A 13,824-nucleotide genomic window follows, 5' to 3' on the forward strand; every position below is an offset into this window, starting at 1 on the left:
TGTCATTATTTACAGCAATCTTTAGCCTTGTGGATTCTGCACATTTTGTCATATTAATAAACATTTTTCTGTATAAGATATTGGAACAATAATAGAATAACCAACAGCATTTTTTCATTTTCTCTATTTATTCTTTTTCAAATATATATTTTGAAAAGGATTGTTTCTCTGCTTTTCTCTTCCTGATTCTAAAAGTATTCTATGCCAAGTATAGCACATTCAAATGTTGCAAAATACAATGATAATTTTCACAAACTGGAATCCATCTCATTATACATATAATAGTACATTATTTATGAAAAGGATATGGACCAAAGTTTTATTATAGTATAGAGTAGAGAGAAAATAAATTCAGATGATTATCAAGCATGGTCCGCAGGTAGAAAATAATCTAATTACAATAGAAATTACTCTATCCAGATGGACATTGAAACTGTATTGTCCAAATGTGAAGTAATATTTAGACATTCGAGCCACCAGAACAAATACATTTATGACTTTAACAAAAATCTTGTCAACATCTGAGCAATGTCTGGTTGTAAATGTTTTCTTATGTGGAGAAGGGACTGGGAGACCAACCAAAAAACTGTTCATTTTGGTGGACTGTCCATAGCATTCCATTGTTTATCTCAGTAAAAAATTTAAAATACTCTGGGGTTGTAAGGAGGCCAAATTTATCTCTTTTTTTTTTCAGAATTTCTGGGTTTTAGTCTTCCAACTCGGATTCAAAAATCCATTCTAAATTTCACAGACAATGCCACTACTTTCTGGTACAGAAAGAATACTGAAATTGGGGGACTCATATATTGTTTTGCAGATTCCCCTTGCTGTGAAAGGTCCCTGGAAAAGGCTTATCTAGGGTATAATGTAGCCTCCATGTTTATTGATATCTTGGTAAGTAGAATTGAAAATCAAAATCCTGTCTTGTTAGGGCCACAAACAGTTAACTGTTAGTTCAGACTGAGGAAATCTTAAGAACAAGACTTCCTTGATTCTGGGAAAACAACTCCAAATAAATTCTAGTTACAAAATGGTAAGCAAATATTTTCTTCTGAAATTGAGTATAGAGATACTGTTGGCCTCATGATGGAAAGGCACTTGAATTTGGGGGTAAAGACTTCCTTTGTTGGACCAGCAGATCACGTTCTTTTAAGATGGAAGGTTTTAGGGATGTGAATGAGAGTGGTGGATATTCCTTACATAGGTCCTCACAGGTTGCTCTTCCATGGTTAGATTAAGCCCAGAAACTCACACCAATGTTCTCATGAAGTACATAGAGTGAAAGTATTGATTTTTAACTTTTTTTTTTAGCTCTCATTAATGAAAGTTCTCATTAATTTGACAAAATTATAATAAATTATTTTATAATTTCTAAGTATATAATATCATCATTCTACCATAATTATTTCACTGCTTCCTTTCAATTGCTGGTATTATTCTGTCTTATTCCCTGAGTGTAAGGTAGATTCTTTTAAGACTAGCTGGAATAATAAAAATATATAGTTTTGAGTTTTAAACAGCAATTTTTTAAAAAGATGTATTTAAAAATGAAGAAGCTAGAAGCAGGCTATGAGCTAGGTGTGGGGGACATAAAAATAACTTAGAGGTGAAGCAACGATCAGTAAGCTTAGGATAGTGTCAAAGGGAAAATAAACAGTCAAGAGCTATCATGACAGGAAGAGGCAAGGAAAGAAACTTAAAATGATTTCAAGGCTAAGAAAGAATAAGAAAACGAGAGAGAAAAGAAAGAAAGAAAGAAAGAAAGAAAGAAAGAAAGAAAGAAAGAAAGAAAGAAAGAAAGAAAGAAAGAGAGAAAGAGAGAGAGAGAGAAAGAAAGAAAGGAAAGAAAGAAAGAAAGAAAGAGAAAGAAAGAGAAAGAGAGAGAAAGAAAGGAAGGAAGGAAGGAAGGAAGGAAGGAAGGAAAGAAGGAAGGAAGGAAGGAAGGGAGAGAAAGAAAGGAAAGGAAAGGAAAGGAAGAGAGAGAAAGGCAGGAAAGAAGGAAGGGAAGGGAAGGGAAGGGAAGGGAAGGGGGGAGGGAAGGAGAGAGGGAGGAAAGAAGGAAGGAAGGAAGGAAGGAAGGAAGGGAGGGAGGGAGGAAGGGAGGAAGGAAATCTATTTATAACCAGGAAAGTAATAATGATTTAAATAAATATTGATATTCATTATAATACAGTCCTTTGAAAAGAAGCAAAAGGCTTGAAATGAATTAAAGTTATCACAGGCACTTCCATGAATAAGTGTTCAAGAGAAATAAGCAAATATTTTAATTTTCTACTCATATTTTATTGAGCTGCACCTAAAATGCCTTACAATATGTATTATGTGTAATCCACTCTATTTGCAAAGCACTGTACATGTATGTTCCTATTTACCAACAGCAGTTTTGTGAAGGAGCATTCAGAGCCCTCTCATTTACATTACCTCATCTGTTGCCCACATTCCCTTCCTCATTATCCTCCAATGAAATTGCCCCAGTTCTTCTTTCTGTATTTAGTAGGTTATCTCATAAGTGAAGTCTCTGCACAGGTGATTACCTCTGTGCTGCTTCCCCTTGTCTACCCGAGAAAAACAGTGTTATGAATCCACTATTCAACTTCTTCCCCAGGGCATGTTCAAATCCTTGAAAGCCCTGGTAGGACTGACCAGTTGGCTGACAGATGGGGCCTGAGTTCTCTTAGACACTTCTACAGAGCCTTGGATATTTATTCAATCCTTGTGGCCACAGCTAAGTCTATGAAAAAAATCAGAATATTTATGGAACTGGGACATCTACATTCCATGATTAGACCAGTTCCCATGATTCAATACACACACACACACACACACACACACACACAGACACACACACACTCCCTTCCTTGGGAAAAAAAAAAATGCATCTTGCTGGTACAGGCGCTGTGCTGCTTCTGTTTACTGTTTAAAGGAATAATAGGAGGGATGTTTTAGACTCAAAAGATAAGTATGGTAAGGGGGCATGAAAGCAGAGTGCAGGGGAGTCAACAGGCAGGGGGAGGTTTGAAGAACTGGAAAAAACTTTACGTTGCTTTCCAGGAATTACAAGTAGTTTAGTGACTGCTCTAGATTGTTGAGTGAAACTGAGGAATAGTGAAATATGTATCTGGCAAATATGAGTCTGAAGCACCACAAGTTTTTTTTTTTTAATTTTACCTATTTCAAACAGCAACGTTTCAGATATCTTATCTTAATACACATGTATCCTATCCTGATGAGTTAATGGTCATAAAAATTTTACAGACCAGGCGGGCGGATCACAAGGTCAGGAGATCGAGACCATCCTGGCTAACACAGTGAAACCCCGTCTCTACTAAAAATACAAAAATTAGCTGGGAGTAGTGGCGGGCGCCTGTGGTCCCAGCTACTCAGAAGGCTGAGGCAGGAGAATGGTGTGAACCCGGGAGGTGGAGCTTGCAGTGAGCCAAGATTGCGCCACTGCACTCCAGCCTGGGCGACAGAGTGAGACTCCATCTCAAAACAAAACAAAACAAAAACAAAAACAAAATAAAAAAATAATTACAGACCATACTGCTTAGGTTCATGCCTTCTGTTGCTATACATTATTTCACTTTTTGAATCTAATGGTTCTGTCTCAGAATGGTAAATATATTCTCCACATTAAGATAAAACTTAAAAATCAGATCTATTTTGCACATTAGAAAACTGACAGCAAGTTTAAGAGATCTCGATTCTAGGCATCCAATAGTTCTTTGAAGTTCATAGAAAGTTAGAATATGAACAATGAGGGTAACAGGACAAACCCTGGATTATTCTGGAACCAAGTACAGGGTAAGAGGCATAGAAGCTACACATAAACTGTGAATTATATATTTCAATAAATTAATAAAATAATTGCTGAGAATAAGAAAATTATGAATTAATGGTAAATTTTCATCTAAAAACGAGATGAATATACAATTGACCCCTGAAAAACACAGGGATTAGAAGAACCACCACTGACACAACCAAAAATCTGTGTATAACTTTGGATCGCTCAAAACTTAACTACTAATATCCTATTGTTGACCAGAAGCCTTACTGATAACACAATTATTCTATTAACACATAAACAGTCTAATATCTTCATATATTTTAGGCATTTAATACATACCAATTTTTTATCAAAATGTTCAAGATCTCTAGGCTACATAAGTCATCTGTGAGTATTTTCAGATTGTCACAAATTTCCAAAAAGACTAATATATTTATTGAAAAAAATCCATATATAAGTGGACTCACTCAGTTAAAACTCATGTTTTTTAAGGATCAACTGTGTAACACTATAAGCAATTTTTGCAAGTGAAAAGAAAACCTTTGTAATTAGTAAGCTTAAACTGCAGTAAAACACAAATGTATCATTTCCACTATTTTTAGTCAACTCTTACATAAATTATTTATTTATGTTTGTTTATTCCAATACGGATGAGAAAGTAGGATTGTTTGGACACTGGAACATATTAACAGATAATAAAAATGTGTAAAATTTTTAAAAATTAGTTTGGAGGTGGAGGGAGCTTTGGAAATAAAAATTAAGTTCCTGTATATGAATTAATTTTCCCACTATCTAGTATCTACTCACAACTACATGGAGAAGGAGGGTAGGAAGAAAGAAAAAAGTAATGTTTGCTAAGCCTAAAGATTTTTAGCATGACGAAAACTGAGATTTTGTTTTCATTTATTTCCATGTTGATATTATCTGCACTGTATAAAAGCACGATAGGTGTTTTTAAAACATTTTTATCTATTTCAAACAGCAAAATTTCAGGTATCTTGTCTTAACACCCATGCATTCTATCATGATGAATTAATGAACATAAAAATTGCAGACCATACTGCTTAGGTTCATGCCATCTGTTGCTATACATCATTTTACTTTTAGAATCTAATGGTTTTGCCTCAATATGGCATCTATATATTCTCCACATTAAGATAAAACTTAAAAATCAGATCTACTTTGCACATTAGAAAACTGAAAGCAAGTTTGCGCAATCCCCTTTAAGAGTAATAAACTACGACTAACTTCTTAGTCTAAATTATTGTTCATATAAACAGTGTGTTTAGGCTCAAAATGATATGGAAAATCATGTTAGCATTCAACATCTGAACTGTCTACTGGTGTATTTAAAATCCCTGGATTTAACCTAAATGTTATTTTTTTGACCTTTGATAGCTCGATAGTCGGTTTGGTTCTCCATAGTAATTCAGGATGAATAAGAATTGTTTCCTTACATATTAAAATTTACCTTAGCTACTTATGATACAGAAGTAATATTATGAAATTTTTCACCACCATTGTTTCTTAAGATTCTCCTGTACATTGTGTGTGCTTAATTTTTCCTAAATAATCTTTGATGTTATATAAGAAAACAAAGAATTAGACAAGTATTTATGTATTAGAAGTCACTTAAGAAAATAAAATTTAATTTTAGTTGCTAACAATCTCAACTAAAAATAATGGAGTTTTGACCTCGTATTTAGTGAAAAAATTGTTAAAATATTTAGCTAACTCCTTATATAATGACTGATGAATAAACAATAATAACTAATTATTGGTTTTATTAGATTCAAGGCATCATTCAGATTTCTGGGCAGAAGTAAGGAATCTCTACTATCAAAACCAAAAATTCTATTAATCTAAACATTTAAAAATTTGGAATCTTTTAAAATCATAATTTATTAAATAGAATATTATGTTTTTTTAATACCTTCAACAATACACGAACTTAAGAACTTCAACAATACATGAAATTTGAACCCACTGAATACCATCTCTGTGACTTATTTCTGCATTTGTAAAATAATTTTGATCTCTAATAATAGTCAAAGTAGATTATACAGTGTTTTTAATGAGATTCTTTTAATGAGATTTATTTCCATTTGGCTTTTGAATAACTTTTATATATTTAACAACATTTCAATTATAACAATAACTAGTGAATGTTACATATTATTGAAAAAGCAGTGAAGGTAAGATTTAGAAATGATACTATTAACATTTGAATATTTTTCTTATAATCTGTTATTCTGTAAAAATACAATTTTAATTTATCCAGACTTTGTAAAAGTTTGGACACTGCCTTTTAATAATTTTTGAATAAAAATTTTCCATATTCATTTGCAAAAACATCACCACATTACTACAATGATGGATGAAAATTCCTTAATATGATATCATAAATTATTTACCATTTCTTCCATTGTTCAATATTTTATAATGTTTCTATATTTTCAGTGTCCTAATAATAGCTTCATGAGATTGTTGAGAAAATAAAATAAAGCCTTTAAGTTACTCAAAAAGAAAAGCCTGACAGATATTAATTGATACCTATAAGAATAATAACGATTATTTGTGATGTTTTTCTATTGCTATAAGTTAGAATCAAATTTCTCCTTGCAATTTTTAATGAGCTTTATGCTTTTAGATGACATAATTTTTAATCTAGGTTTTTTATGTCTCTTTTTCTAGCAATTTTCTAAAATTTCCAGAAACGATATTATAAAATTAGAAAATAAGTTTTATTTTTCCCTTACTAAATCAAATATTTTATATCGAATTTAGAATTTTCAAAGATTTGTGCTGCCTTCATTATAATATATAAAATATAGTTATTTGTTCAATAAAAAGTTTCAATTTGCATAAAAAATTCTTGAATATGAACAGATTGATTTCAGACGACTCTCTGAAATCTTTGAGCAGCATTGTACCTTACTGAATTCCTTTTATTTTAGACAACATAACAAAACATTTTACCAACAGTTGGCCTACCCTAGTTATTAAAACTTTTATACACAGATTGTCACCAGCTTAGCTAAAACAGCAGCTGTCCACTGGAAATAATTGCAGAAATGCTTTTCTCATTGGCCTGAAATCAAACATATGTTTTCCTATAACAAATAAAATATAACTTTTTTTACTGATATGTGCTAATTATTGAAAAGCTTAATTACAAAGTTATACATTGGATTTTCATACTGACAAAAATTTCATATCTTAGGCGTCAAGATATTGATATATTTTTAATGTTTCAAATAGTTGATAAACTAAGACTACATTTTGAAATAATAGCTTTTGAGTTATTATTTTTCATTAAATATTTGTAAAAAGTCATGTCTCTAAATTGAAAAGAGAGTAAAGAGTCCATTTGCTCCCATAATTGTGTTTAGAGCTAATTTAAATACATTATGGAAAATAATCTTTAGTTTGGGCTGTACTGACTTTCTGTATCTTTCACACTCGCTCTATAGAAAGTATGATAGGTTTTACAACTTTTCATGCTCTTCTCGTACGAAATATTCAAGTCTTCCAATTACTATAAATTTTAAATGGCAATAATTGGTAATGTAGCAAGTCTTCAACATTTTGGTTTCTACTTGAAATCATATTATTTTCATTTATGGAGAAAATAATAGCATCTGTTGTTTGCATACAGAGGCTTTTGGTTGATTTTAGGGTTTCATTAGTGGAATAGTCAAGGCAGAAACATATTCGTCTCTCCAAATAGGTCTTTAAAACAGCACATTGCCAGTTTGCTTTATTTTTATAGTGCTATAGATAACGGCTGCGAGTTTCTTAAAGAATAGAATTGATGGGTGTTATTACAAATGTAACTCAAGGTTCCCTAAGAGTCTGACATCTAAAAATAAATGCATAGCTTATCTTACTAAAATTAAAATAGTAATGGTCCCATATGGCCATTCGGTTTGTCTAGTACATTCTCCCATCAAACAGAAAGGACTTTTCAGTAATCTGTGATAAAAGATAAAGAAAACATTACCTTCTGTATAGTAATGATTCCTTCCTGGGTTTCTTTGTCAACAGAAATCTTAAAAATGCCCAAACCATCACCATCCACAATCTTGTACTCCATTTCAGCATTAGCTCCAATATCTGCATCAGCAGCTTTAATTCTGGCCACAACTGAGGCTACAGGTAATGATTCTGGGACGTTATATTGATAAGACCCTGTGAAATTCAAAACAAGAAATGAACACGTTACACCAAACTAACCAATAAAAATTTAACTACTGAGTTATTTTGGCATCACCGTAGCACAACTTCTTTTTATTTTTTAATAAAAAATATGCTAAGGTAATGGAAAACAAATGATGAGTTTCATATAGCCTTAAGAGATATGATGGGAATGATTAGTTAATAATCACTGTGATAGCAGAAATAGATGGTGAGGAAAAGCAAGAGAAGAATCTCTAAGTCCTGTATTTCTGGCGATGAGAAATATCCTAAACTGAAAAATAAAAATAAACTTAAAGTAATTATAATTGATATATAATTAGTAAATGTAATTCAATATGATAATTACAATAATGTGTAAAATACTAAGAAATAAAAATAGAATAAATTGGGCTTGAAATGGGCAAATAGAAGCCTAAATCATTTTCATAACTTAATGTTGGAATTTACTTAGCATTTTTACCAAGAGAGTTTCAGAAAGATGGGTAAGAAAACTGGATAAGAAAGGATAAGAATGATTTGTGTGGGTTGTATGTAGAACTGATTTGGGCCACAATGGTCCAGGAGCCTAGACAATATTTGTTGAACAGAAAAAAAAAAAAAAAGTAAAAGAGAAAAAATAACTTCTAAAATTTTTGGTTTAACTTTTGTAATAACTCCTCTTCACCATCCCTCAAACTAAAGAAAAAGTTTGGGGGCAGATGAAGAAATACATGAACTACATCACTCAGAAATGAGGAAACACCTCAGAACAGTATATTCCTTCATTATTTTTTCTCTAATTATTTAATTTTTCCTGCCTCCTGCATCTACTTCCGTTTCCTTTGGTTGTTAAATTGTGGTGCATTTGTCCTGTCTTGTGAAGGGAGAAGAATATAGAAAGGAAAATGTGTCTGTATTATGGAAATATGTATTAGACTGAGACTTGTTTGCAATTTTCTAGACTTTGTGAATAGTTACTGTTTGTTTTTTAAATGATTATAACATATGCTATTACTTTTGATTGACCCCTTTCACATATCTCAAAGTGTCCTTCATAAAATTCCAAAATGTCAAGATTAAACTAGTGATTCAATGGTAGAGAAAAATCCCAGCAAAAATGAATAACAATGATATATCCTTGACTTTTTTCACTTTAATAAGTTTGAGGGGATCTATAATGGCCTAGAAAACCTGTATCTTACTAAAATTCTACATAATGTTATCAATCTAAGCTTAAAAGGAAAGCAGTTCATTTCATTATGAGCCCAAGATAATTGCACTATTGCATTTTTTAATTCTAAAAGTCCCTCCTTCTCCATGATAAGCCATCAAGATCACAATTAAGAATAGGCTTATTTAAAGAAAACAATGCTAAACCTGGGGTCACTTTTTTATATTACCAGGAGATACCATTTCTTGTATAATAATATAAATATTAAAAATATGTAAGATAAAGAGGAAAATTTTAAAGAAGCAGTCATTGAAGGAAAAAACAGTGACACTTGTATTTGCTCAGAAAGGTTCCTTTTTTTGATATAATTCACTTCTAAATTCTGTTGGTAGGGAGTTTAGTTCCCCATTTCTACTGGAAAAGCATTTTAGAGACATTGTACTGACATTATGGTCTGTACAATCTCTTTATTTTCTTGAGCATTCTAACGAATTAACACACACACTTAGGGAAAAAAGGGAACTAAAAAGAAAGTGAGATGAAACGTTATTTACAAACAGCACACCTCTATCTAGAGAATTTTTTTTCTTTTTTCTTGGTTAAGTTAAAAGCCCCTTTGGTCAAATAAGTGGAATTGAGGGCATTTGGTTTTCTAGTTCTTTAGATTGGTTTTTAAAACACTGAATGTTTGCACAAGAAAGACGTGGGGGAACTGTTAAAGGAATGTTCAGTGTGTATAAACTGGCTTTAAAAAGTGTGAAATGATAAAATGAAAACGTTTATTACTCCTTTTTAATTTTCAAAAATAAATCAGTATTTTAGTACATAGAATGAATAAAATGTATTTGAATATTATTAATTGGCAACAACTTTACAATTTACAAAATATAAAAATAGCAATTCTTAGAAAAAAAGACTAATACATAAACACAATTAATAATTGTCTAGTATTCAAAATGTGAATGAAAGAAAAATCTTACTATATTTAAGATAGAAGTAATGCAAATATATGATGACTTCTATTTCTTCTCAATACCCTTATAATCCACATTGCTGAATCAAAATTATGTCTCTAATAAAATGCAAATTTGGGAGAATGAAGTAAGATAATTATTTGCTTTAGAAGTATTTGAAAAAAAGTCATTTTAAAGATGTATTTTATAGACTGTCGGGGAAAGTTATTGCACTTGTATCATTTAAGAAAACAACTTACTTCGAGGAAAGCGAGGTGGATTATCGTTGACATCAGTTAGGGTCACAGTGACTGATGTAGTTCCTGACAGTCCTCCATTTTGACCAACCATATCCTTTGCCTGAATAACAAGCAAATACTGGTCTTTAGCCTCTCTATCCATGTTTGGAAGGGCAGTCTTGATGACTCCTGTAAAATTTCAAATCCCAGTAAAACTCATCATGAATCACTGCATTTATACTAACAAAGAATACTGATACAAGTAGTAATTCCCTCTTGAGTTGTTTCCTTTTGTTGTTTTGTTTGTTTACTTTAAATAATTTTACTGTGTATTAAAGACCAAAGAAATATAATAGTTTTACACAATGTTACAAAACAGAGAAAACATTATTAACGTGGTTTTCTCAATACTGAATAAAGAGGATTATCTTTAGGTTTCATGGAAAAGTGGTTAAGGAAATAACAATTTATAAATAAATAAAATGGCCTTTTACCTAGAATAATGGACAGTCACCTGTGTAAGTACACAGCAATGAACTTGTCTTTTTCTTCCATCTCAACAACTAATAAAAATGCATAACCACTTATTATCAGTTTTCAAGTTAAATAATATTCCTACTATCTTTAAACAAATAAACAAATTTGTTTAAATCTGAGCACACTAGCTCTCAAACACAAATGCACACATCCATCAGCAACAGATCTACATTTTAGGCATTCAAATTACACTTACTTGAAAAGTCCAGGTTGCTTATTTATTTTTTGACATTACTCATTTATTCTAATACACTAACTGTAGCTGGATGCCATTGTCACGGCAATCCAGGCTCACTTTAAGTAACACTTTCAATGAATCCTTATGTGTGTCTACATATTTTATAATTGACCTTTGAAATATTATAATAAAAATGAAAAAAAACCTATACAAATTAGGTCCAGGTGGTAAGTATCTAACATATAGATATTCTTCTTAGAGCCATAATGATTTTATGGATTTTTCTGTTTGCTCTTCAATATTTCTATTAACTCTAATTTACAACAAAGCAAATATTGACTTCCCTAATACTGTCACCAAACATAAACAATCTTTGTGTGAGAGTTCTGGGACATATCTCCACCTTTTTCTTTTCTTGTTTTTTTTTGTTTGTTTGTTTGTTATTTTTTGCTGTTAATTATCTTTATTTCTGTAACCCCATTTTTTAAAATTGAGCATTGCCTATTTTGAACATGACCAACACATATTTCATTTATATGAAAAAATATTAACAAAATGAGTTATTTTTAGAAAATAAGTCCCAATTATTTTTTATGTTTTTTTAAATTTGATTCATCTCTCATTTTTCCTTCTAATATCAGTATGTGTGTTATCATCTGTGCACATTTATTGTGTTGGAGAGAAGTCTATAACCCCTCAACTAATCAGTAAAGGAAACACTGCAGCCTCATCCTCTCATGGGTTTGCTTTGTGGAATTATTTTTGAAAGGAAATATAGCATCATTAAGATAGAAGTCTGGTAGTCAAAGTTTCTCACTTATTTTTCACACATCTAATTGTCTCTTTATAAGTGAGCCTATAAATAACACCTTTCCAAGGCAGAAATCATCACAAAGTTTGCAAATCAATGCAGGTAGGAAAGGTAATTTCCAAATTCCTCAACTATTGAACATATTTTTGACAAGAATAACATAATTGGGAAAAGTTGATTTGAAATAAGAACACCCACTAATAAGAGATTTCTACTTGTATGGCATTTTCTCACTTTTACTTTTAAGTAAAAACTGTCTAAATTTGGAAAAGCATTCTCATACATTGGATTTCATTTGTGTTTTGTCATGTATTATATAATTCTGTATATAAATACACACACACACACACAGAAAATTGTTAATACCGTATGATTGAACTAGTAAAGTCTAGTCTTGACCAATTGGATAGCTATAACTCTGTGAGATTTTCATCCTTAATAATAGTCAATAATTTTAAGTCACTTAGGCTCAGCAAAAAAAAAAAAAAATCTATCTAGGGCTCTTTGGAAAAGACAATGGCTCATATTTTAGGCTTTGTGAATAATAATTTTTCTATAGCTATATCATCTGATACCATAACTCAGAACTTTTCATTTATTTATAATCCATGTTCAGAAAAAGCATTGTGCATGTAAAACATAAACTTACATTGCTATTGTTCAAAAGCTGTTTTTAAGTATTGGAAAAAAATCTGATGATCTAATATCCTATCAGCCTCAGATTATTTTTTTAAAGCATATTCTGCTACTATTGAATCTTCTTAAAAATTTGGTATATGTACCTCATGTAACAGACGATAGCCATTTCTGAAATCTTTCGCACTTTAGGGAAGCAAAGGAACACGGGTTCTGCATATTCAGGCTTCGAATTACCCTCAGGAGTCTGGACAACCACAGGAACCCAAGGATTAATAACCAGGGGCTGGGGAGATTCACGCTGTGAGGGCTCAACCCTTTAGGATTGTTCTCACTAAAACTAAATAAACGTTTTTGGATATCACTTTGACTGGACTACCATTCTAAGGGGAATCTCAATATTGCAAAACCAGCTTTCTCAGGGATCTTGTTAACTGAGGAAGCACCTTCTCACCATAACCAGGATCTGGGTCGTCTGCACTTCCAATTCCCAAAGCCCTTCATTCTCCTCACTCTCTCCATTACAGCCTTTTTTGTCTGTAGCTATTCCAAGAATTCTAAAACCATACAATGGGACATTAAAGATACGGGTTTCCTTACAGCTTCTATGTACTTAATAATATATATCAAGAGGTAAGTAATACCAAACAGTCAAGCCCCCAAATTGGGACTTAGCCCACGAGGTTCTTGGCTTTGCCCAAGAAAGAATTCAAGGGTAATCCAGTGGTTTTGGACAGCAACTTTTATTAAATGGTACTGCTCTTTGTGGGGCAGTGCGAACTCATAGGCAGTGTGCCCAAACTCTGCAATCTATGGTCTCTTGGCAAATTTATTTATACTTATGTAAACCCAATTTTGATTACATGCAAATTGAGGAGTGGGTCAATGCAAATTGAGGGTAGATTATTTAGAAATTATTAGGAAAGAAGGCAGTAACTTCCACGTCACTGCGGCGGAGACAGGTGGTAACTTCCAAGTTGTTGCCATAGTATTTATAAACTGTCATGGCACTGGTGGGAACGTCTTATGCCAATGAGCAATGAGGGCTGCTAGGGACTGCTTATGTGGACATCTGCTGGTTCCTGCCAGTTTCTTCACTTTATCCTGTCTGGACCAGATCCTGTTTTGGTCAACAAGTTTGTGACCAGAAAATAAGCCCTGCTGTTCTCCTACCTCATAAGGACCATGAATGAACTAAAACCATTTGGTATGGCCATCACCGAAATGGAGCAGCCAATGAAGGGAGCACCGTTGAAACATGGACAGTAGAATCATGCACCAGCAAAAAATCATTTAAAATACATGTAGTTTGGCTGTTTGCTTTGCTTTTGTT

General features: G+C 32.1%; 1 protein-coding gene across 2 annotated transcripts in view; it reads right to left on the bottom strand.

The window, feature by feature from the left end:
- The window catches only part of CDH7 (cadherin 7), a 137,161-nt gene that overhangs the window by 56,129 nt on the left and 67,208 nt on the right, over positions 1 to 13,824 (bottom strand). For both annotated transcript variants that reach the window (XM_055296971.2, XM_063637644.1), the window contains exons 5-6: positions 10,351 to 10,518; positions 7,791 to 7,978 (exon numbers count right to left, since the gene is read on the bottom strand). In XM_055296971.2, the coding sequence (XP_055152946.1) occupies positions 7,791 to 7,978; positions 10,351 to 10,518 (356 nt within the window). The remainder of the gene's footprint in view (positions 1 to 7,790; positions 7,979 to 10,350; positions 10,519 to 13,824) is intronic.

This window comes from Symphalangus syndactylus, chromosome 1, assembly GCF_028878055.3.
Source record: "Symphalangus syndactylus isolate Jambi chromosome 1, NHGRI_mSymSyn1-v2.1_pri, whole genome shotgun sequence".
Classification (NCBI taxonomy): domain Eukaryota; kingdom Metazoa; phylum Chordata; class Mammalia; order Primates; family Hylobatidae; genus Symphalangus; species Symphalangus syndactylus.